At 60.6% G+C, this 24,071-nt stretch overlaps 3 protein-coding genes across 15 annotated transcripts in view; 1 reads left to right on the top strand and 2 right to left on the bottom strand.

Moving 5' to 3' along the window:
* PLEC (plectin) overlaps positions 1 to 10,572 on the bottom strand; it is a 53,959-nt gene extending 43,387 nt beyond the window's left edge. For 3 of the 8 annotated variants that reach the window (XM_027973301.3, XM_042253926.2, XM_060419939.1), the window contains exons 1-2: positions 10,316 to 10,572; positions 8,878 to 9,076 (exon numbers count right to left, since the gene is read on the bottom strand). In XM_027973301.3, the coding sequence (XP_027829102.2) occupies positions 8,878 to 9,070 (193 nt within the window). In that variant the 5' untranslated portion in view covers positions 9,071 to 9,076; positions 10,316 to 10,572. Of the gene's footprint in view, positions 1 to 7,217; positions 7,361 to 8,877 lie in introns of those variants that run through there. The other 5 variants (XM_027973309.2, XM_027973310.2, XM_042253925.1 and 2 more) reach the window with 4 other exon arrangements.
* Positions 10,573 to 10,745: 173 nt separating this feature from the next.
* PARP10 (poly(ADP-ribose) polymerase family member 10) overlaps positions 10,746 to 24,071 on the bottom strand; it is a 33,350-nt gene continuing 20,024 nt past the window's right edge. Inside the window, exons 1-10 of one of the 5 annotated variants that reach the window (XM_027973336.3) lie at positions 17,285 to 17,762; positions 16,953 to 17,207; positions 16,645 to 16,881; positions 15,995 to 16,569; positions 15,649 to 15,870; positions 15,434 to 15,530; positions 14,603 to 15,244; positions 14,381 to 14,514; positions 11,427 to 11,598; positions 10,746 to 11,337 (exon numbers count right to left, since the gene is read on the bottom strand). In XM_027973336.3, the coding sequence (XP_027829137.2) occupies positions 10,991 to 11,337; positions 11,427 to 11,598; positions 14,381 to 14,514; positions 14,603 to 15,244; positions 15,434 to 15,530; positions 15,649 to 15,870; positions 15,995 to 16,569; positions 16,645 to 16,881; positions 16,953 to 17,207; positions 17,285 to 17,462 (2,859 nt within the window). In that variant the 5' untranslated portion in view covers positions 17,463 to 17,762 and the 3' untranslated portion in view covers positions 10,746 to 10,990. Of the gene's footprint in view, positions 11,338 to 11,426; positions 11,599 to 14,380; positions 14,515 to 14,602; positions 15,245 to 15,433; positions 15,531 to 15,648; positions 15,871 to 15,994; positions 16,882 to 16,952; positions 17,208 to 17,284; positions 17,763 to 24,071 lie in introns of those variants that run through there. The other 4 variants (XM_042253935.2, XM_042253936.2, XM_042253937.1 and 1 more) reach the window with 4 other exon arrangements.
* GRINA (glutamate ionotropic receptor NMDA type subunit associated protein 1) lies at positions 20,405 to 23,691 on the top strand. 2 transcript variants are annotated; one of them, XM_027972749.3, is made up of 7 exons: positions 20,405 to 20,562; positions 21,569 to 21,956; positions 22,037 to 22,149; positions 22,218 to 22,418; positions 22,535 to 22,663; positions 22,762 to 22,905; positions 22,985 to 23,691. In XM_027972749.3, the coding sequence occupies exons 2-7, from the start codon at positions 21,593 to 21,595 to the stop codon at positions 23,132 to 23,134; spliced, it is 1,101 nt and encodes a 366-aa protein (XP_027828550.1). In that variant the 5' UTR covers positions 20,405 to 20,562; positions 21,569 to 21,592; the 3' UTR covers positions 23,135 to 23,691.

Raw genomic sequence — 24,071 nt, 5'->3', positions numbered from 1 at the left:
TATATTTTGGAAGTATACAACTCGATTTCTAGCTCACAGGTCCACAAATTGAGATGGGTTTCACCCCAGTGTGGACCGTATGCAGAATCTTACCTATACCTGACATAGACAACTTAGATGAGACGTGGGGCTTTGGATCAGATTTAGGTGAGATTTTGGACTGAGTGTTGTGGCTGTAAGACTCTTGGGGATGCTGGGAGAGGCAAATGTCTTTTGCACATGACAGACATGAATTTCAGAAGGCAGGTGGCAGTGCACTGAACGGTGGCTCCAAAAACAGACAGAAACCGTGAAAGGTACTTTTGGAAACAGGGTCTTTGCAGTTGTAACTTAGTTAAGATTCTTGCAATGAGATCATCCTAGACTATCAGGAAGACCTAAGTCCAGTCTTAAGTGTCCTTACAAGAGACAGAAGAGAAGATGCAAGGGAGGCCATGCTGAAGATGGAGGCGACACTGCAGGGATGCAGCCACTGGAAGATAGGGGGGCCAGAAAGTAACCTGCCCCAAAGCTTCTGGGGGCACTCGGCCCTGCCGAACTGTGAGAGAAAACCTCTGTTGTTTTAAGCCACCCAGACTGTGGCGATTTGTTACGGCAGCCACAGGAACCCAAAGCAGGGGGTAGAACCCCCCAGCTACGCCTTCCCCACTCCACGGCCCCCAGTCCCCATGCTGCCCCCGGCCCACCTGACCACCAGCCTGCCCAAGATCTCCCAGCCTCTGGGGTCCTTCCAGGCCCTTCCTCCCTGCAGCACGGGCTCTGGATGCACCCCACCCCAGGATGCATATGGGTAGCAGATGCCCCCTCCTCCTTCCTGGCCCTAGGGCAGCAGGAACAGTCCCTGCCAAGCGCTGACCATCCAGCTGGGAAGACCCTTCCCCAGCTAATTCATGACCCAAGCTCCCCTGGAGGAGGGGAGAGGAAGAGACAAGGGGAGAAAGCCCTGTTGGGTCATCTACACCAGGGGCCAAATTAGAAATACAATCATTTTGTAAAATATTTCTTCATTTATTTGGCTGCATCAGGTCTCAGTGGCAGAGCTCAGGATCTTTGCTGTGGTGGATAGGCTTAGTTGCCCCATGGCATGTGGGGTCCTAGCTCCCCAACCAAGGATCGAACTCGAGTCCCCAGCATTAGAAGGCGGACTCTTAATCACTGGACTGAGCACCAAGGAAGTCCCAAAATACAATCACTTTTAATGATAGGCCCAAACAATTGCACTCATCGCACACACTAGTAAAGTAATGCTCAAAATTCTCCAAACCAGGCTTTAGCAATACGTGAACCGTGAACTTCCAGGTGTTCAAGTTGGTTTTAGAAAAGGCAGAGGAACCAGAGATCAAATTGACAACATCTATTGGATCATCAAAAAAGCAAGAGAGTTTCAGAAAAACATCTGTTTCTGCTTTATTGACTATGCCAAAGCCTTTGACTGTGTGGATCACACTAAACTGTGGAAAATTCTGAAGGAGATGGGAATACCAGACCACCTGACCTGCCTCTTGAGAAATCTGTATGCAGGTCAGGAAGCAACAGTTAGAACTGGACATGGAACAGACTGGTTCCAAATAGGAAAAGGAGTACGTCAAGGCTGTATATCGTCATCCTGCTTATTTAACTTATATGCAGAGTACATCATGAGAAATGCTGGGCTGGAGGAAGTACAAGTTGGAATCAAGATTGCCGGGAGAAATATCAATAACCTCAGATATGCAGATGACACCATCTTTATGGCAGAAAGTGAAGAAGAACTAAAGAGCCTCTTGATGAAAGTCAAAGAGGAGAGTGAAAAAGTGGCTTAAAGCTCAACATTCAGAAAACGAAGATCATGGCATCTGGTCCCATCACTTCATGGGAAATAGAAGGGGAAACAGTGGAAACAGTGTCAGACTTTATTTTTCTGGGCTCCAAAATCACTGCAGATGGTGACTGCAGCCATGAAATTAAAAGACGTTTACTGCTTGGAAGGAAAGTTATGACCAACCTCGACAGCATATTAAAAAGCAGAGACATTATTTTGTCCACAAAGGTCTGTCTAGTCAAGGCTATGGTTTTTCCAGTGGTCATGTATGGATGTGAGAGTTGGACTATAAAGAAAGCTGAGCACCGAAGAATTGATGCTTTTGAGCTGTGGTATTGGAGAAGACTCTTGAGAGTCCCTTGGACAGCAAGAGATCCAACCAGTCCATCCTAAAGCAGATCAGTCCTGGGTGTTCATTGGAAGGACTGATGTTGAAGCTGAAATTCCAATCCTTTGCCCACCTCATGCTAAGAGCTGACTCACTGGAAAAGACCCTGATGCTGGGAAAGACTGCATGCAGGAGGAGAAGGGGACGACAGAGGATGAGATGGCTGGATGGCATCACCGACTCGATGGACATGGGTTTGGGTGGACTCCAGCAGTTGGTGATGGACAGGGAGGCCTGGTATGCTGCGGTTCACGAGGTCGCAAAGATTCGGACACAACTAAGCGACTGAACTGAACTGAACTGTCCAAATGTAAAGGGACCAGATAAATAAGGTGAGGTACTTCCACATAATGGAATGCTTGGTACTGTATCCATTAAAAAGCATGAGGGTGCCAAGACCATTCAGTGGGGGAAGAAGAATCTTTTCAGTGAATGGTGCTGGGACAACTGGATATCCACAAGCAAAAGAGTAAAGTTGGGGGACTTCCCTGGAGGTCCAGTGGTTGGGACTCAGCGCTCTCACTGCAGGGGCCCTGGCTTTGATCCCTGGTTTGGGAACAAAGAATCAGCAAACTGTGTGGCAAAAAAAAAAAAAAAAAAAAGGAATAAAGTTGGACCACTACCACATGCCATATTCAAAAAATCAAAATAGATAAAAGAACAAAATGTAAGAGCAAAAACTATAAAACTCTTGGAAGAAAACATACATATAAATCTTCGTAACTTTGAAATAGGCAACAGTTTCTTAGATATGACACCAAAAGCATAGCAACCAAGAAAAAAATAGATAAATTGGACTTGTTAAAATCTCTTGTGCTTCAAAGAACATCATCAAAAAAATAAAAGACAACCCATAGAATCAGAGAATATTTTTGCAAATCCTCTGATAAGGGACTTAGATCTAGAATACATGAAGAACACTAACAACTCAATAATAAAAAGAAAAAAAAAACAAGGTAAACACAGATAAAGTCTCTGAACAGACACTTCTCAAAAGAAGACACAGAAATAACCAATATGCAGAAGAAAAGATGCTCAACATCATCAGGAAATGCAAATCAAAATCAAGAGAAACCACTTCACACCCACTAGGATTGAATGGCTATAATCAAAAGTGAAGTCGCTCAGTCGTGTTCAACTCTTTGTGACCCATGGACTGTAGCCTACCAGGCTCCTCCACCCATGGAATTTTCCAGGAAAGAATACTGGAGTGGGTTGCCATTTCCATCTCCAGAGGATCTTCCCCACCCAGGGATCAAACCGGGGTCTCCCACATTGCAAGCAGACACTTTACCGTCTGAGCTACCCGGGGATCCCTAATAGCAGATAATAAGTGCTGGTGAGGATGTGGAGAGACTGGACACCTCACACGCTGCTCATGGGATCACAAAACCGTGCAGCTGCTTTGCAAAGCAATCTGGCAGTCCTTCAAACCGTTAAATATAGAATTAACACATGTTCCAGCAATTCCACTCCTTGGTATATACCCAAGAGAGATAAACACATACATCCACACAAAAACCAGCAGACACGTGTTCACAGCAGCATATTCACAATAGCCAAAGGTGGAAACAGCCCCCAGACCCATCACCCTAGAAAGAGGTAAACCAAACATAGTCTATCCACACCACGGAATATCATACCGCCATAAAAAGGAATGAAGAACCACGCACTATGACATGGGAGAAATATTACACCACATGAAAGAAACCAGACACAAAGTTGGATGATTCCATTAATGTGAAATGTCCTACACAGGCAAATCCACAGAGACCTAAAGTAGATCAGTGTTTGCCAGGGGCTGGGGACTGTAAATGTTCTGAAATCAATGGTGCGAATGACTTCACAAGTCTATTAATTTGCTAAAACCACTGAATTCTCTCTCTGTTTTTCTCTCTCTCTCTCTCTCTCACTCACACACACACTATGGTCACCCGAGCCAGTGAGACTAGGGACCCAAAGTGAGACTTTCACTTTTTTTCTTTATATTCTCATAGTGCTTTTCTGTCTGTTTTTAGCTTTTGACCATAAACAGACCAAAAGCCCTCTCCAATGAGCCCCAAATAACTGCCAGACCCCAATCCTGCCCACTGAGTTCTGGCCACCAAAGATGACACCCCATGCGATCACCTGTTCACCCTGCAAGCGCCCTGAGTCCTGGCTGAGAGCCTGGGGCTGGTGCCAGGGACACAGGTAGCCGAGCCCAGGATGGGACGGGGTGGGACACGTGACGGGCCAGACAGGGAGGTGAGGGAACCCCACCAGCCAGGCACACGTCCTTCGAACTCAAGGACACTCCCCACACCATTGTCGCTGCCTCCTAGCGCCACCCTCTCTAAGCCGACGGTCTCCTGGGGGTGCCTCCAGCAGACCCCCTACCCCAGCCCTGCCTGGAGGACCTGCCTCCACAAACACCCCTGCCGACATTGCTCACCTCTGCCCTCCCCGCTCCATGTCCGTGCCCCCTCCAGGACCACGGCAGTAGCTTGGCAGGCACCCTCCAGCCCCCCTCCCCCCATCCACACTGAGGCTCCCCGAGACACAGCCTTGAACTCTCTACAGGCTGCCCAGACCCTCCTGGCTGGACCACCTACTCCCTGTCCTGGACTCTGTGTCCCATCTGCCTGGACAGGCCTCTGGACCCGCATGCAAAGGGCCGCCACGGGGCTTTGGGGGGCTCTTTCACCATATACCTTCCCCCCACAGCCTGGCCTGCATCATCTGAACTCCCCCTCCCTGCCCTCCCACAGAGACCACAGGCCTCTGCAGCCTCCCCCAGCCCCGCCTGGCTCTCCAGCCCTGTGGGGATCTGCCCTGGAGCCAGGGGCCGGCAGACAGGAAGTGGAGAAGGCCCTGGGAGGAGCAGGACGCTGCGGGGAGCGGGAGCGTGGGGGATTTCCAGGGGAGTGACACATCCAGTGTGGACTGTGAGGTCCAGTGTGGACAGGGAGGTGCCCCGGGGTCCAGGGAGGGCACGAAGGTCACAGCAGAGGCTGGATTCTGGAGGCAGATGGGAAGGTGCGTCCAAGAGGGCAAACAGGGCAAGGGTGGGGGCAGGGCGAATGCCAGCGGGGATGAGGCAAGGTAGGCGGCACCAGGCCCTCCCCGGCCAGAGTGACCAGAAGCGGGTGTGCAGAGCTGGGCAGGAGTCCCTGAGGGCTGAGCATGTTAGTGCTCACTGCGCCCCCGGAGGGGAACCCCTGCTTCCTTCCTGTCTCCAGCCCAGCAGGCCTCACCCCTCTTCTCCGCAGTGAACAGCACTCCACGCCAGGGGCGGATAGGCCAGGACCTCAGGCTTCCATGGGTCCGAGGGGCTCACAGCCGTCAGGCCTGCAGCCCACAGCCCAGCCTCTTCTGCCTCCTTGAAACCATCCTCGGGCCTTGGCCGTGGCCCTGACCAGCCGGGGCCCAGCCCAGCCCCCTGCCCGTTCCCATGGCTCAAGCCAGGAGCTGAGGGACTCAGGTCCCCCAGAAGCCTTCCCTACCCCAACCAGCAGCCCCCACACCTGCTCCCCCAGTTCGCTGCTCTCAGCCGCCCCAGGCCCATGCCGCAATCAGAGCTGAGCCACGGCACTGGCCACCTCAGGAAGGCACCCTGCACCCGCGTGCAGCAACCAGGCCAGCCAGAACAGGCACGGCCAAGGCAGCTCCAGGCCAGTCCTAGAAGCCCACAGGGTCCTGTCAGGCCTCACTCCTGAGAGATGGGCACCACCCCAGGGAGCAGCGGGCCAGGGCTTCTCAGGCCGGGACACTCCAGCCTGACCTCCTGACGGGCTCTGGAGCCACACGGGAAGGTGCTGGACAGAGCGCTGTTCGTTCTGTGCGGCGTCCCCACTTCCTTCAGAGCAGCCAATTCATGAACAGTTCCGTCCTGGGGCCTGCCAGGAGGGCTGCGGCCCAGGTGGGCGGCTGCCCCCTGCCCTGGACGTGTCCAGACAGACGCCCCTGGGCCAGGCCAGCCTGCCCAAGATGCACCTTCCCTCCCTGCAGGCTCAGGAGCTCACAGTCACAGCAGTGTCTCCAGCCCAAGCGACTGGTCACAGAAGCAAGCAGGTCGGCCACAGTGCTGGCGGGGGAAGCACTCAGCACATCTACCCGGCCAGGGCCTGGACAGCCATGAGTGGACGACCGCCCAGCAGAGATGAGCCTAGGGCCTGGTGAAACCTCCCCTGCCTGGGTGAGGTCAGTGGGTGGACAGTGGCTGCCCAGGGCTCCAGGCAAGGTCCCAGCAGGACCTCTCTCCCTGAACTGCCCTTGGGGTCAGAGCCAGCCTAACCAGCCGTGTGGGCTGGGACCTGCTCTGGCTGAGCGCTGCCCAGCGCCCCACCTCGACCCTTGCTGAGCCTTTGTGGGCCAGGGGCCAGGGCTGCGCCCATGCCTACTCAGAGCTCACGCCCCAGGCAGTTGGGCTGCGGGCAGCAGTGAGGCCTGGGCAGACCCAGGGGCCCCTGGCGGGTGGAGCAGGGGCAGAGGTCTGCCAAAGCCCCAGAGTGGACCCCTGTAGAGAGGAAGAGGGGGCTGACCCGACTTCCCCAGCCCACAGCTGCTCCCCAGCGGACAGTAAAGGGGCATCACAGGGTCCCTGCCAAGGCCGGGCAGCAGCCTAGGTGCTCACCAATTTGGGGAGGTGAGGAAAGACAGCAGCTATGCGACCCACTGCCAGACAGAGGCGGCCACCCGCGCTCCTGGAGGACGCGCCCAGCCGAGGGGTAGGGGACAGCTTAGACTGACCCACGTGTCTGCTGTGCACGGACGCCGGACACAGGACACTGGCCAGGGCGGCCCACTCCACCCGCCCGCGCCGCACCATGCCCTATTAAGGGCATGACCACCGGGCTCTGCCGAGCGCGCTGCCGGCGGCCGCGCCGGTCGAGTGAGGCTGGGGGGTGAGCCGGGGGTCTGGGCTCCGATCGGGACGACCCCCGCAGACGAGGTGTCAGAGGCCGGACTGCCGGGCCGGAGGACCTGTCAGGGCCGGCCAGTCGGCCGGCAGGCAGCCCGCAGGGTGGGCGGGGGCCGCGGCCGTACCTTTGTACTTCTCGCGCACCTCCTCGTAGGCCTGGATGAAGTCCTGCTCGTCGGGCGGCGGCAGGGCGGCCATGGCGGCGGCGGGCGCGGGACAAGCCAGGCGCTGCGGCGCAGAGCGGGCTTCCAGTCCCCGGCGGCCACTCGGCCCCTGCAGCCGCGCGCGCCGCTTAAAGGAGCCGCCCCCGCCCCGCCCCGCACCCAGGATGCCCCACGGGCGGGCGGGGCCCGGGGGAGCGGCGGCCGCGAGCCCCGGCGCCTCCCGGCGTCGGAGGCTCCTAGTCTCCGCCCCGCGCTCCTCCCGGCGGGGCGCACACCCCCTTCCCGCCCCCGACCCGGTCGCCTGCCCAACGACGTCCCGAAATCTGCGTGCCTGGCCTGGCAGGGGCCCCCTTCCTCGCTGGCCGCCAGACCCAGCGAGCTCACCTGGCCGCCCCTGGCGCGCCCACCCGCTTCCGCGCCCGCCGCCGCTACCGAGAAGCTTTCCCTTGCAACCTGGGAGATTAAGTGTTTTCGGTATGAAATTCTTAAGCTAAAAAGAAAATTTAAAAATTACGAATAAAAGGACTGAAATCAGGAATGTGCAGAAGAAAATATGATTTTTTTAAAAGACAATGTCCTTGCCACCCATCAGATTGGCAAGCCCCGTCTCCCAGGGCTGAGAAACGCCCTCCCCCGGAACGCCCCGGCAGCGTTCCTCCAGCTGCAAACGCTGCGCACCCCGTGTCCAGAAGCCCCTGGCTTCCAGGGCTCGTGGGACGGCACGGAGGGATGGGGTGGGGGCGCTGACAGCGCCGGGGTCCGGGCTGCGGTAGCACATTCAGGATTCACCTTCCCTCGAGTGAGAGGGCCTCGTTCCTTCGCATCCAGATGTGACATGTGAAAAAGACCGCGGTCCAGCCGCGCCCACAAGGCCCCGGGCAGCGGCACCCTCCAGCTCCCCACACCCCCACAAGCTGTCCCTGTGCTCCCACCCACTACGTCCCTCGCTGCCGCCTACACCGTCCCGCCCAGCACTGGGATTCCTGGCCTCTTCCCACCCACGTCGGCCTCCTGCAGGGGTGCTGCCCGCCGCGCCCCCCTCCACCCCCTCATCATCATTCTGTCCTGCCCTCGTGGCTGACCTGGAGACCCCCAGCTGGCTCCTCCCTTCGCAGCACAAGCCGTCACCTAATTCCCAGAGGGCGCAGCCGCTGTCTGCTGCCAGCCCACAAGGTCAGGGTCCTTGCCCCGGACCTTCCCCTTTCTCCTCCAGGATGGCAGCTACTGGAGGCCAGGCCGGATCTTGGCTCAGGGAGGGGCTGGGGCTCCACCAACCAGGTGGTCCCTCCTGTCCTGCCCCTACATGCTTCTACTCCCTGGGAGGCGGCTCTGCCCCAGCAACCTAAGGAAATGTCACCATCACTGGGGCCTGAGGGCTCGTCCTGAGAGCGGCTAGGCGCCCTCCGCAAGCTCCACCTCCGGCCTCGTGCAGCTGACAGGGCGCGGCCAGCAGGTGGCGCTGTGCTGCCCGCAGTCACTCGGGACGGAGAGGCCCGCTCCGCCCTGCAAGCCGCCCCGGGCCTCTTCTCCGACTCCAGAAGCCCCGCGCAGAACACACAGCAGGGGCTCAGCCAACGGGTGAGAGCTGATGAACCGGACAGGCCGAGTTCCTGAGCGTTACCTGCAATGCGGATGACTGCTCTTTCGGCAGGGTCCAGGACACTCCCATTTCCTCCGGGGCCACCTCCACCTCGCCGGCTCCGCTGGGTTTTCTCCAGGTTCCAGGGCAGCGTGTCCCCAGGGCTGGGCGAGCCACTGCCCCCATTGGAGCCATCCTCAACCACTGCCCGAACCTCCTGGTCCTCGCCCGACATGGCCTCCTGGAGAGAAAGCAGGAGGGGATCACACCTCTACGTATGGGGGCACACTGCCCCACACTGACCTACACATTCTTAACCTAAACAGGGACCCATCACAGGCGCCCTGTCACCTGGACACTGACACCCACACCGCTCCTACGTCCTGCCTCATCCACACGCTGAACCCTCTCAACCCCGACAGGACGGACCACCCTCTCCCGACAACCACGGTTGGCCTCACCTCTCCAGCTCATCCTTCAGACACCCACACAGTGACCCCCGCCCCCCACCCAAGACACTGACCTCACTCCTTGCAGCACTGAGATACTGACACCCCCCAACACTCACTGCCGCTCCCTTGTCTTAGTCACCCAAACACTGGCCCCTCCAGACCATTGCCCAGGGGCTCACCCCCTCAGAGGCCACTGATTCCAACCTCCACCCCATCACACCGACACTGGCCTCTGGCTCCTCTGTGCCAAACCTGGACCCTGTCTCCCCTAATCCTCCGATCAGTAAACAAGACAGGCCATGGGGAACCACTGGTTGCTGCCCCTCCCCTCAGAGGCCTTCAGGGAAGGACCCAGACCTCAAGCCGGCGACGTTAGCTCTACCTCCAAGCTGTCCGAGCCAACAGGGCTCCCCGTCGCCTTACCCCACCCCAGCGCAGCCCCACCTCGGTCTCCGCAGTGAAGCCCTATAAATAGCTGAAGCCGCATCGGCGTGGGCCGCAGGAGCTCTGCTGCAGGGAGGCTGGGAGGGAGCCTGGGCCGCCGCTCCAGCAGCCCGCCCTGCGCAGCACGCACACGCCCAGCCGGGGCCGCAGAAGCGCACCGGCACCGACGCGCGCACGCCCCTCAGCGCCCGGGCCCCACGCGCGGGCGTGCAGGTGAACGGGGCTCCGTCCTGGCGGGGCTGAGCTGGTGCGGGGGCACAATGTGGGCTCTGTGCTGGGAGGAGACGCCGGGCACCGAGCTGGGGGCCGCCCCGCCCCGGCCCGTCCCACCCTGCACAGCCCCTCCGCACCCTGCCTCCCGGCCAGCCCCCCGACCGGCGCCCCGCCACCAGCCGCACCCCGCCGGCAGCCTTTCCTGCCCACACCCCGGGCACCGCCCGTCCAGTTCCGCAGTCTCCGCGCACGGAGGTGGCATCCTCCCGAGGGAGGAAGGGCCTCGACGCAGCCTCTGGTTCCGGGCTGCCCCCACCCCATCCCGCGGCTCCCGCCCGCCGCGCGCCTCCTCGTCCGGGCCCAGGTCTTACCTGCGCGATGGTTCAGCTCCGCTGGGCTCGGACCGTGCGGCCGGACTGCCGGTGCCGGGAAAGCTGCGCAGGCTGTGCGGGCGGGGCGAGCCCAGAGCCCCGCCCCGGCCCCTAACCGAGCGCCGCCCGTGCGGTCCTGGCGCCCGAGTGCTTGCGGGGCCAGGGCTCCCCGTGGCGGCGGGGCCGGAGCGCCAGCGCGGCTGCTCTGGGACAGCGCCCCCCACCCCGCCTCCGCCGCCGAGCACAGCTCACTCCCCGCGCGCGGAGGGCCGCCCGTCGCCAAGGAGACGCCGTTAGGGGAGCGTGCGTGACACTAGGGCGACGCGGGGTCGCTCGGGGGCGCGCCGGGTCGGCCTCCGCCCCCCAGTCGCTGCGGCTCTGCCTCGGCCCCGCCCCTAGCCACCCTCAAAACAGAGGTCGGACCCAGAGCTCCAGCAGGGCCCCCGCCAGGTTTCACAGGCACATTTATTCAAACGACACAGTCGCGCTCGGGCGAGGTCTGGCCCGGCCACCCTCCACCCGGGCTCTGCTGACCCCTGGTGGTCGGCCCGGCCCAAGCCGGGGTGGGGGGAACCCTGCCCAAGGGGGGGACACAGCACCACGACAGGAGGCGGGGCGGTAGGGCTGTGCGGGGCAATAGGGAGCGGGAGGCCGGGCCGAGGGGGGCCTCTAGGGTCAGGTGGCTGGGGAGGTGCTCAGGGGCGCAGGGGCGTCTTCGGGGAGAAACCGGGACTTGTGCTTGCAAGTGATGAGGTGGGTGGGCAGCGCCTGGGTGTCGTGGAAGATGACGAAGATGCTGGGCCGGTGGAGGCAGTCCACCGCGCTGTCATAGCGCAGGAGCGCGTGCCCGGCGGGCCGCGGAGGGGGTGCCCGCAGCCCGCGCTGGCCCTGCCCGTAGTCACCGGTCAGCACCCGTGCCACGAACACTGCCTTGTGACCCTCGGCATCGGGGGGCGAGTAGCGGTCCAGCACCGACAGGGAGGCACGCTTGGCGAAGTACACGCCCTGTCCATAGAGAGCACCTGCGGGGGGGTAATGCACGGGGTTGGGGGGGCGGTCAGGGTGGTTCCAGGGAGCAGAGCCTCCGCCCCCGCAGGGACCCAGGCCTCACCATTGCGGCCGCAGAAGCTGCGGTTGAAGCCGTGCGCGCAGATGTCGGGGACGGTGGGCACCGCCGTGCCGTGGTACAGGACCTGCTCGACCGGCCGCTCACAGCACTGCTCCAGGCGCTTCCGGTGCAGCTCGTACTGCTGCTGCAGCAGTGGGTGTAGCACGCGCTCCACCTGAGGCAGGGGGTCGGGGTGGGATCAGTCAGAGCCAGGCTACTTGTGCCTCGGCCACCCAGCAGGGCTGAGCCCCAAAGAGCCCTCTTGGAGGAGTTCAGAGCCTGGGGAGACCTCACAGCTCCTGCCATGCTCTACTTAGTAGCCCACAGGAGGCTGACCTTCACCACCTCCACAGGGCCCCAAGTGGCACTGGAGGGCTTCCGAGGGGGCTGCAGGTGGACAACCCATCCACTAACCAAAACCCAGCACCCACAGCCATGCCTCTACAGAGAGAGGCTGAGCCCGGTGCCTGCACTTCAGGCAGGACTTCACCCTCAATGCCAGGAGATATCCCGGACTTCCCAGTGATGGGAGACCTGATGACCGACCTGGTAGTCAACCAGGAGGAGCCGACTCAGGGACCCAAAAAGTTTCTTAAGAAATTCTCCTCACTTCAGAGGGATGCAAAATAATATTGTATCCATGAAACAAGGTTACCTACTGTGAAAAAGAAACAGTCTGAAAATTAGAGTGTTCTTACATTAAGCATGGAATTGCTGAACTGCATCCAGTGGGTAAGCTAAATAATAAGATGAAGATAGAGATCAGGAAGTGACTCAGTGCAGAGCTAAAGAAAGACTTGGGAACTATGAGAGGACTGATGTGGGAGAGGGGCCGGGAAGTCTAAGATCTCAGTAGTAGGAACTCCACAAGACGCCAGATGTGACGGGAGCAAATAAGGGCTTGATGGAAGACAGTTTCTCTGAGCTGAAGGTGGCATCTTCAGATGGAAAGAAATGCCAAGGACGATGGGAAAGGCACACCCATGGCCCCTACCTGCTGGGAAAACATCAGCCTTCAAAGTGAAAGGAAACTCAGCAAGACTACACACACACACACACACACACACACACACACACACACACCAAAGTCGATATACAAAAGTGGAAAAAATCTCACATTCTCATACTGGGCTTCTCACCATTAATACTGTATGCTAAGAGGCCACAGAAGGGTTTTGTTGGTTTTTTTTCTAACCTTTCCAAGAAAAAAAAATTTTTGAGAAGGAAAGAAAAAGAGTTAAGTCTTCCAAACATCTGAAGGAAAATATATTTTCATCCTGATTGCTATACCCAGCCACACTATTTATGGTGCAAACAAAATAAGGACAGATTAAGGCACATAAGAATCAGCTGTGCTTAAGTTCATAGAAATATTTTAATAAACACAGCATGTTTTGTTTGAAAAAATATCAATATCAAGTTGTAGTTGCAAAAGGCAAAATAAATTTAAAAGTCCAATGTGTTTACTACTCACTCAAGGAGATACTTCTACTAAACAGAAAAGGAAACTATGCAAGAGGGTGACGGAGTCACCAGGAGAAACTCAGTAGCCAAGCACCAAAGAAAAACGCAGAGAGTAAATGAAATTAATGGCCATTTGCCCTTGACTCCTAGAATATTCTCTTTCAGGCAACATGGTTTTAATAACTAGGTTTTTCCTTCCCCTTTGCCCTCTCTGGTCCAGTGGTAAATATTTTTTCATTATCATATTGATCAACCTAAGGCCCAAACATGAGTTTAAGCAAGCTCCGGGAGTTGGTGATGGACTGGGAAGCCTGACATGCTGCAGTCCATGGGGTCACAGAGTTGAACACGACTGAGCGACTGAACTGAACTGATGGCCCAAGCATGGAGCTTCATGACACTCAGATGATGATGTTGGTTTGTCAACCTTGTCAACATAAAAATAATGTCACTGACCAAATGTGAGATGGAAGAGGGAAGAAATGACGGGGAGAAGGGAAGTCCATTCTCCACATCTTCTCTGGAGGGAGACAAGAGACAGTCTCTAAAATTAAGTGGAGAAAAGACTCAAGCGGACCACGTGAGTCACAGAGGTCCTGCTGGAAGAAGTTGCACAGGCAACCAGCTGAACCTCAAGAGGAGCCTGGGGCCCGAGTGCAGGAGGTCTGTCCTCTGCAAAGGGCAGGGGTGATGGCTGCTAAGTCCAGAAATGGAAGCAGAGTCCTCCCTGTGGAGTTACAGCAGGAGAACCAGGAGAGCAGTGGTGCTGCTGCTGGCTGACCAGGCCAGGGCTGGGGAAGGCCTGGGCTTCTGCATTTCCGACCAGATCCAGGCTGCTGATGCTGCTACCCCACCCCAGGCCCACCCACCCACAGCTCGGTGCCTCAAGAGTCAAAGGGGCCGCCTGGCTTCCCGGCTCTCGGCTGGCCCCAGATTCCGGCCCCTTGGCCTTTGAGTGTGCAGCCCAGCTCGTGCTCAGTTATCCTGTCTCTGGGCACTGCTCTCACAGAGTCAACCAGCCTGGCTCAGCTTCCTCCTCAGCCCTTCCTTCTGACCCCACCGGCCCTCGGGACGCCACTGCCTCCATCATCCACCCCACTGCCTTGCAGCCTCTCCTTCTCAGCCTCCTTTTCCTTCCTTCTGGCCCCCCACTAGTAGTTCCCAGCCTTTTCGGCAACGAGACCATACTCAGAGCTGCCAGTTTTTACAAGTGAATGCAGGAGGAGGCTGCAGCCAGCCCTCTTCTTGCTGGAGCCACCCCCATGGCGGGCAGGGGAGCCCCCAGAGGTGCAGTCTGGGGAAGGAGCAATCCTCAGAGAAGCCACGAGATGGTGCCAGCACCCCACGCTCTGCACCTGACTGTCACTGGCAGAGTGGGGACCCGGGCTGGGACCCCCAACCTCCACAGCTTTCTGTCTCCCTGGCCACGGGCTCTGCAAGCAAAATGTGCCAGGAGTCCAGAGACCAGAGGCGGCAAGACAGAGCGGCCTCACCCGCACCACGCAGATCCTGCTGTGGGCTGTGTCCAGTGTGCCACAGAAAGCCTGCACCACCGCCTGGAACTCACTGCTGCTCTCAGCGAGACGCTCCAGCCTGCCCAGCGGCTCCTTTGGCCTCTGCTGTGGCACTGAGGCAGGAAGGAAAAAGGCTGTAGGCCTTGCCCAGGGCACCGGTGGCCCCTGCCTTCCTCACCCCCTCCCAGCCTGCGGACTCACGCGTGGAGCCGGAAGCCGCCAAGGGAAAGGCCAAGCTCTGATCCCGGGGGCCAGCCAGCAGTGCTGCCAGGTGGCGGGCCGCGTGGGTAGGCTGGACCCCAAAGCCGCGGAGGACGATGTGGCCACCGCGCAGAGCAACACTCACGCCATGGCACCGCTCCAGGCGGGTGCACAGCTCCGCAGGCAGCACGCAGCCTGGGGCCTCCACCAGCTCCTCCCTGATGTGCACCTCCAAGGCAGCCTCCAGGGCCCGGTCCAGCTCGTCCATATCCCGCTCAAAGGAGGCGTGCACCTCCAGCTGGGCCCAGCCACCCGGGCCCTGGCCCCAGAGGAGCTCCTGCTCCCCTCTCAGGGGGGGCGGCTCCAGCAGGGAGAGGGCCAGGGCCTGCTGCAGCGCAGCCTCCTCCTGCTCGGCTCCCTGGCCTCGCGGCTGCAGGGACCGGTAGAGCGCCAGCTGTAGCTCGGCTTCCTCCTGCAGCCGCCCAGACTCTCTGGTGCTGGGGGCCGAGGGCCCCTCCCCAGACCTGGGGGGTGTCACCTCCTCTTCTGGCTGCCCCTCAGGCTCCTCCTCCCCTAGCTCCAGCGGCAGCCAGTCTTCACCATCCAGGCCGTCCAGGGTGGCCAGCAGCTCTCGGACCTCCTCTGGGGGCAGGGAGAGGCACCCGGTCAAGGGTCGAGCCCAGCCAGGACGGGCAGTCAGGGGCCGGGAGGAAGATGGAGACAGGGGTTGGAGGGTATCTGCTCAGCCGATGGGCACAGTGCAGAGCAGCACAGAGCTGCCAGAGGTCAAGAAAGGGCTGCGGGATGTCCTGGGGCCTCAGGGATCCCTACCCAGGCCTGAGTTCTCCTGGTCACTGTCCGGATCGTCTGGAGGCCACGGGGTGGAGGAGAGGCCAGGGAGGGCCTGCAGGGCCTCAGTGGGGCCCACCTGTTGGGAGAAAGTGTCAAGGCTCCCAGGACACCTGCCCCCCAAGGCGTCTGAGCAAGGGTGGAGGCAGCGCCTGGTGGGGGGAACAAGGGGAGGGCGGGGCAGGTTCCATGTCCACCTCTTCCAGATCCATGTCCAGGACGGCCCCAGCCAGATGCTCTGTCCCGAAGACGCACTGGAACCGTGCCTCCAGCTCCCGGAGAACGTGCTGCCCCTCTGGGCTCAGCAGGAACCTGGCACTGCCTGGGTGCTTCAGGCTTAGCATGTGACAGCTAACGCTACCCAGCAGACTTTGCAGAAACTCCTCGGCTGCCCGGCACGGGGCCAGGGCTCCACAGAGCTGCAGGACCGTGGGGCGGGGGTGGGGGGGGGGGCAGTTGGCAAGTTTAGGGCACAGGAAAGGCACCCAGAGCCCCCAGTAGCAGAGGAGGATTAAAGGTGAGGACTCCTCAGGGGCTGCTTACCCGGAATCCAGTCGTATCTGAGCCCTCAAGCGGGAAGAGAGCCACGTCTCCGAGGCCGGCGAGAAGGTCCTCATGATAGAGCTGAATGAAGCGCATTGCTCCCGGCTCCATTGCCAGCACCGTCTCCACCAGGCCCTCCTGCCTCGGTGACCCCGCGGGCCCCAAGCCCACTGACGCCACCTGCTCTGAAGAGCGCATGGCGATCTCCACTGGGTCCGGAGACCCCACAGTCCTTGGGCTCCCCGGTCCCTCCTCTTCTGAAGACCCTGAGCTGACTGGCCTGGCCCGTGCCAGCAACGAGCTGTCCAAACAAGGGCCTGTGCTCAGAGAAGCTCCTGACTGCCCTGGCGCCTCCTCAGAGCCCAGTGTGACATCCCCAGCATAATGCTGTGCCCTTGCTGGTCCTCCTGCCTCCTGGAGAATGTGCCTGGGGGCCCCAGGCCCCAAGTTGCCTGGGTGGCTCCCTCCGCCGGCATCCTCAGTGAGCTCCTCAGGCTCCAGGACATCGTAGTGGGGGACAAGGTTCAGCTGTGAGCCCTGCAGCTGGTGGTCCCGCTGCAGCACCCGCTCGGCCACTTGGAAGAAGGGAAAGAACAGGTCATCAGGGCTCCAAGCCATGGTAGGGAACAGCCCTGTCCTGCCCCACTCACCCCTCCAGTGCTGGAAGGAGACCACGGTGCCCAGGTGCCCTGGGAGGCTGCGCATGCCCTCCAGTGGCCCCCCGCCGCTGCGGCGCTCATTCTCCAGGTACAGCTCCAGCAGCAGCAGGTCTGCAGGGGGGTCACCTCCTACCACACGCACTGCCCGGGCCTGGGGCACCCAGGCCAGGGAGACCTCAGCCCCCTCCAGGCCCAGGGCCTGGGCGTGCACCTCCAGGACGCCAGCTTCTGCGGGGAGGATGCAAGTCAGCACAGGGTGCCTCCCCTAACAGGCAGGCCGCCCCAATCCCGCCTCTTACCTGCCTCAGAAAGGGGCTTGGGCAGTTGCACCAGGGCACGATCTGGTCGGGGACTGGCCAAAGTGTGGCAAGGCTGCTCCGGGTGCCCGGCGGCACAAAGCAGAGCTTGGACGTACTGCTCCAGGAGCTGGGGTGTGGTGCCAGGAGGCAATCCTTGGAGCAGCAGGCGCGCAGAGGCGCGTGGTGGGGCTGGCCGCAGGCTCAGCCTAGCCCCCTGCAGAGTGTGCTCTGGCCAGGCCAGGACCCTCGCGGCATCTGCGGGCAAGGGGAGCGTGCTGGTCAGGGCCAGCGGCCAGAGGGGCCCAGGCTGTCCCTTTCCGTCGGTCCCTCACCTGCAGGCTCCTCAAAGGTGAGGATGCCCCCGCGGCCGAGTCTCTGCCAACTCGCCAGAGGCCCACCCCCAGAGCTTCGCCGGTTCTCGAAGTAGAGCGTGAGCAGCTCGTCTGGGACGCTGGGGGGCAGACCACTGAGCTCCACTGCCGCTCCCGCCTCCAACTCCGCCTCTCCCATCGCCACCCTGGGGCCAGAAGAGGGGGTAGGCAGCAGCCCCACCGTTCCACCTCACGCAGCCCGGGTCCCTTGGTAGCGTTCCCTGAGGTCCCCTTCACTGTGCAGGCGACCTACATCCCCCCACTTACGCTCCCCGACCCCAGCCTGAGCTGCCCCAACCCGGGCCTTCAGCCAGGACTCCCTCCCCACACCCTGGGACAGGAAAGCAAAAGCGAAACTGTTGCAGGAAGGGAGGAGCGAGCAGTACTGCGCGAGTGTGGCCTTTCAGGTGCTTCCTTCTTCAGGCTCCTCCTGCAGGATGTTCCAGCCCCGCCCCCGCCCCGCCCCTCCGGCCCTCCGCCCACCAGTCCCGTCCGTTTGTCGTCTGTCCCACCCCAGCCCAGTGGCTGCAGGATGGGGGGAGTGGCCCCTGGAGGTCCTCCACTCCCACTGGCCCTTCCCTGTGAACCTCAAGACGGCCAATCACCCTCCCTGGTAAATACGCCGGGGTTCTTGAGTCATTGCCCCCAACTCAAAGACCTCAAGCCTCTGTGTTCCCTTCCCCCACTGCAGAGACTTTGGGTCTGCCTGAGGCTGGCTTTCGACTCTCCCCAGCAACCTTGGTGCCTGCACCTGCACTCACCCTTCAACAACTCAAAGGTGGCCGACCTCCCACCTGGCGAAGGCGAGCAGCTCAGCTCCTGACCCTGGAGGGGTACGTCCCGTCCCCATCACTGATGGCCCAAGGCACTGCCATGCCTCTCGCCCGGCTGCACCTTTAGAACCCACACTCCCTCTTGCCATCCAGTCACCCCTTCCCTGGTGCCCGTATTCATTGGCTTCCAGCCTCTGGAAGAGTTGTGCCCACAGTGCTCTCCACCCCCACCTCCCACTTAGCCCTCAGCCACAAAAACTCCCCTTAACCCCTGCTACTTCTGCAAGGGATTGAGGGCCTGTCCAGTCTGTACCCTGAGCTGCCCCCACCCTGGTCCGAGCCTGTCATCTCTCGTCTAGATCACGTGTCTGACTTCTGAACTGATCTCTCTCTGCCACTCCTGCCCTATCACACTGTCCAACCTCAACAGAGGGCCTTAAAAGTCACACCAACAGCTGCTAGAGATTGGACCATGATGAAGCCAAAGTCGTTTGGAAGACCTGTCAGGCTGTACTGACCAGGCCCCAGTCCCTGCTGGCTGAATGCCCCTGTATCCCCCGCGCTCCGTCATCCAGTGCAGCAGACCCTCCCTCCCTGACACCTTTGTACTGGCCCTTCCCTCTTCTAGACCAGCCTTTCCCACAGAGCCACCTGGCCACCCCTCCCCCCAACTCACCTTGCTAGGTTCTTGGTGGCAGGTTTAACTTGAACTTAAAAGTCTTCAAGGACCCTCCTAAAGCCCTGACCTCAACTTCACTTTTGTCATTTTTAGTTTTTTTCTTTAAAAAAGGACCCTCAAATTGTATTAACTTCTAGTTGTACAAAACCTGAAGTCACCGCTGCCTGCTCTATGCTTTGTCTTCTCATGGAACTCATTGTCAACAAAGGTCCATGTAGTCAAGGCTATGGTTTTTCCAGTAGTCATGTATGGATGTGAGAGTTGGACTATAAAGAAAGCTGAGTGCCGAAGAATTGATGCTTTTGAACAGTGGTGTTGGAGAAGACTCTTGAGAGTCCCTTGGACTGTAAGGAGATCCAACCAGTCCATCCTAAAGCAGATCAGTCCTGGGTGTTCATTGGAAGGACTGATGCTAAAGCTGAAACTCCAATCTTTTGGCCACCTGATGCGAAGAGCTGACTCATTTGAAAAGACCCTGATGCTGGGAAAGATTGAGGGCAGGAGGAGAAGGGGACGACAGAGGATGAGATGTTTAGATGGCATCACCGACTCAAGACTCAATGGACATGAGTTTGGGTAGACTCTGGGAGTTGGTGATGGACAAAGAGGCCTGGCATGCTGCAGTTCATGGGGTTGCAATGAGTCGGATACGACTGAGTGACTGAACTGGACTGGAACTCATTGCCCTCTAACACAATGTATAATTTACTTATTATACCTATACCTACTGTGGAGGATCTACCCCAGGTGGCAGTGTGCCGGAACAACTCACATCATGACGACAACATTGTTCAATTTGGGGGAATCTTTGTGAGTCAGTTTGTAAACTGGTGGTCAGTCGAAATAAGCCATGATGCGGTATTTATGCCAAGGACATGTGCAAAGGCACAGATCAGGGCTTCCCCACGTTGGGGTCAGTTTTTCAACACGGAACCAACACATCCCCTGCACAGGACAGAGCCTTTCCGAACCACTGCCAGGCCTGGGAGAGGCCACCATCCAGGAGTCCAGAAAGTATAGTAGGACTCCTAGGCCCCAGGGGGAGAGGCACTCCTGCAGGGACTCCAGGAGACAGCGCCCCAGGGGATGTCCCTGACTGGGGCAGGCAGTGCTTCTTCTCAAGACCACTGAAGCCTAGGGAAGTTAACTTGACCTCCGGTTCTGGGGCATCTCTAAGCCTCAGTCCCTCAGCAGAGAAACAGGGCTAAGAACGCCACCCTTACTGTTTGTGAGTTTGTGAAGTGAGAATGAATGATCTAGTGGGGACCTAGACTAGCTTAACGGAGAGGACTGAGCAATTATACAATCAGGTCTCTTGATCTGGGATAGCCTTGGATGAAATGGAAAGTGGGGTTTCAAGGTCAAGGAGGGATGGAGAGTGCTAGTCAAAACTCAGCAAATCTCAAATTTAGGAATAAATTTCTCGACTCTGACCCAAATTGGAGAGGCCAGGTGTCAGCCTCCAGGTCTATAGCTCTCAGAGCCCAAGCCCAACTCTCTGTGGACGAGCGCGAGAAAGACACCAGCAGGGCGGCGGAATGGGGCAGGATCCATCCGGGGAGGCGCCGCCCTCCCGCAGAGCCCCGTCCGCGGCCCCGCCCCAGGCCCCGCCCGCGGCCCCGCCTCGTCACACGGCCCCGCTGCGTCTCCCGAGCCGCAGGCGCAGGCCCAGCCGAGCCGGCAGCGTAGCGGGTGCGGGTGCGGTTGCGAGTGCGGACGAAGCGGTGGCCTACCCCGCGGCCGCGCAGCGGACAGTGGGCGCAGCGTCCTGAGGCGCCCCGCGACTGGTGAGTCCCCGGCCCTAACACAGCCGCGTGTCTACCGGTTCAGCCGGCCGGCCGCTGCCACCCCCGCTGGAGCCCTGCGCAGCCGAAAGGCGTCGCGGTGGGTCAGTCTGTCGGTCCAGCCGCCGCGCGGCCCGCAGGGGCCGGGGAGGGGGTTGCGGCGGCGGCGGCGGCGGCGGCGGGGGCGGGGAGCCGGAGGACCCCGCGCTGGCAGGCGGGCGGGGGCGGCGCGCCGCTGCGACAGTGGAACCGCCGCTCGAGCGCCCCCCAAACGGGCAAGAGGGCCCACCCCGCCCTCGGTGCGGGGTCCCTGGCCGCCGCCCCCGCCGCCCGCCTCGCCCCCACGTCCGCTTCGCTTTGTTCCCCTGCGCGCCCTCTGGTCTCTTCCATCCCCCACACACCCCCGCAACCCGCTGTTCTTGGCGTACCCCGCCGGCAGGCAGCCCGGCAGCCGATCCAGGCCTGCTGCCCCCACCCGGGAGCGAGGGACGGTCGGGCCCTGCTCTGGGAGAGGGGCTCAGGGTTCTGGTTGATCACAGATGGCGTGAGGATTTCCTGGGATAGAAATAGCCGCCTGCCCTGGCCCCTTAAAGCTGCTTAAGGGGCGGGATGTGAAGGGGAGGGTCCGGGCACACCCCCACACCTCCCCGACCGCGCCCCCCGCCGACACTGAGGATGAGCTCTGACCCGAAGACGCCAGCAGCGGTGACAGGGCCCCTCGAGGTGCTTGTGAGAAACCGCGGAAGCCCCAGAATCCCGAGGCTGACAAAGTCACTCCCTCGTCCCTCCCCTTCTCCCCCTTTGGGGTCGGTCTCTGGCGGCCCCTGCTGAAGCCGCCAGCGCAGCCAGCCGGCCCCCACCCGCCTCTCCTGACCCCCGGCTTGGGACTCCCCGCTGCCCTGGGGCAGAGGTCATAATCCCGCTCCTTCCGTCCTGGTTCCCGGCAGCAGGTGGGGCGCCTGGCTGGCTTCTGTCGCGGCAGGCTAACTGTTCTCTCTCCGTCCTCTAGGGGGAGACCGAAGAAGCTGAGGCCATGTCCCATGAAAAGAGTTTCTTGGTGTCTGGGGACAGCTATCCTCCCCCCAACCCTGGATATCCGGAAGGGCCCCAGCCCTCCATGGCACCCTACCCAGGGGCCCCTTACCCACAGGCCGCGTTCCAGCCATCCCCCTATGGCCAGCCAGGGTATCCCCAGGGCCCCAACCCCTACCCCCAAGGCGGTTACCCACAGGGCCTCTACCCCCCTGGGGGCTACCCCCAGGGCCCCTATCCCCCAGGGGGCTACCCCCAGGGCCCCTACCCACCAGGGGGATACCCGCAGGGTCCATATCCGCAGAGCCCCTTTCCCCCCAACCCCTACGGACAGCCACAGGCCTTCCCAGCACAGGACCCTGGCTGTGAGTATCCCGGCAGGGCAGGGCGAGGGCAGGGGCTCCCACATGAGTGAGCGGTGCTGACTGCCTGTCCTGCTCCTCAGCACCTCATCATGGGAACTATCACGAGGAGGGGCCCCCATCCTACTATGACAACCAGGACTTCCCTGCCACCAACTGGGATGACAAGAGCATTCGCCAGGCCTTCATCCGCAAGGTGGGCCTCGGGGGCTTGGGGGCGTGGGCAGCTGTGCTGGCGGGGCTCTGAGCCGCCTCCCTCCCCAGGTGTTCCTGGTGCTGACCCTGCAGCTGTCTGTGACCCTGTCCACTGTGGCTGTGTTCACCTTCGTCGGGGAGGTGAAGGGCTTTGTCCGGGAGAACGTCTGGACCTACTACGTCTCCTATGCCGTCTTCTTCGTCTCTCTCATTGTCCTCAGCTGCTGTGGGGACTTCCGGCGGAAGCACCCCTGGAACCTTGTTGCGCTGGTAACTCCCAGGGCCCTGCCTCAGCACCCCACGCCTCAGGCTTTGGAGCAACAGAGGGGGTGGGGCGGGGTGGGAGGGGCCGCGGCTCTGAGTGCTGACACGCCATCTCCCCACAGTCGATCCTGACTGTCAGCTTGTCCTACATGGTGGGCATGATTGCCAGCTTCTACAACACCGAGGCGGTCATCATGGCTGTAGGCATCACCACGACCGTCTGCTTCACAGTGGTCATCTTCTCCATGCAGGTGAGGGGCCCCCCGGGGCAGGGCTGCCGACCCCCGGGGCCCAGAGGTGCCCTGGGGCAGCGGCCGCCAGTGCCCCCTGCACGCGTCTGTGCCCACAGACCCGCTATGACTTCACATCCTGCGTGGGCGTGCTCCTGGTGAGCGTGGTGGTGCTCATCCTGTTCGCCATCCTCTGCATCTTCATCCGGAGCCGCGTCCTGGAGATCGTGTACGCCTCGCTGGGTGCTCTGCTGTTCACCTGCGTGAGTGACGGGGCTGAGGCCTGGGCGGGGGGCTGGGCAGGGGGCTTGTCTCTCGACATGGCCACTCTGTCACCCCCAGTTCCTGGCAGTGGACACTCAGCTACTGCTGGGGAACAAGCAGCTGTCCCTGAGCCCGGAGGAGTACGTGTTCGCTGCACTGAACCTCTACACGGACATCATCAACATCTTCCTGTACATCCTCACTATCATTGGCCGCGCCAAGGAGTAGCCTGAGCCCGCTCGTGTAGGGCCCCTCAGGTGGCATGCCCGGCCTGGTCCCTACCCCAGCGTGGCAGCTCCTCTCAGCTCCCCTCTCTCGTCCTCATGTGCTGCCTGCGACAGGGAGCCCCTCGACCCTCCCGTGTGTACACTGCAGACATTTCTGTCCGGACCCGCTGCGGCCAGCATGGCCCCTTCCAGCCATCCTACCCCGCCACAGGGCAGCGGGGCTGGGTTTCCGTGCCCCCTCCCGCCCACCCAGTGTTGCATGAGCCCTGTCTGCCAGCCCACTCCAGGGTCTGGGGGCAACACCAGGCCTCAGGGGCGAGCGATGGAGCCACGAGGTGAGGGTGCACGTCTCCCCTCCTGTCCCTGCTCCCTGGCTCGGCATACAGCCTCCCCCACCCCCCCACTGGAGTGCTGCCCTCTGGGGGACCTGCTGGGTGAGGGTCTCGTCCCTGTGCTGAGCCCTTGAGGGCAGAGAGGAGGGAACAGTCCAGGTCAGGAGGGTGCCTTCCTCTCATTCTACTGTCTGTAAAATTCCAATAAACGGGACCCTCTGCGCTCTGTGTTCCCTTCCTCACTCTTGTCACTGCCGCTTCCTCCCCAAGGCAGGGAGGGGTCTGGGCGTCGACAGAGTGAGGCGGCGAGCAGGACCCGGACAGGCAGGAGCCGGACAGGCATTGCTGGCCGGGCCTGGCTCTGGCGGAGGGTGAGGGCAGCAGCTTCTCCATGCCTCCACCTCCTTGCAGCCTTCCGAGCCATGTCCTGAGCGCTGTGCCAGGAGACCTGGCTAATGGATGGGACCCGGGGCTCCCAGATCACATGCTATCTGCCACCCATGCCTGGGACCTGCCTGGTGTGACAGAGGGTCCTGTGAGACCTCACCGTCCCCACCCTGGGCCTGAGGGGCAGTGGCACGGGTCACTGACCCCCCTCCAGGCAGG

This window comes from Ovis aries, chromosome 9, assembly GCF_016772045.2.
Source record: "Ovis aries strain OAR_USU_Benz2616 breed Rambouillet chromosome 9, ARS-UI_Ramb_v3.0, whole genome shotgun sequence".
Lineage (NCBI taxonomy): Eukaryota > Metazoa > Chordata > Mammalia > Artiodactyla > Bovidae > Ovis > Ovis aries.
Note: the sequence above shows the minus strand (reverse complement) of the source record. Positions and strands in the feature narration are given on the sequence as shown.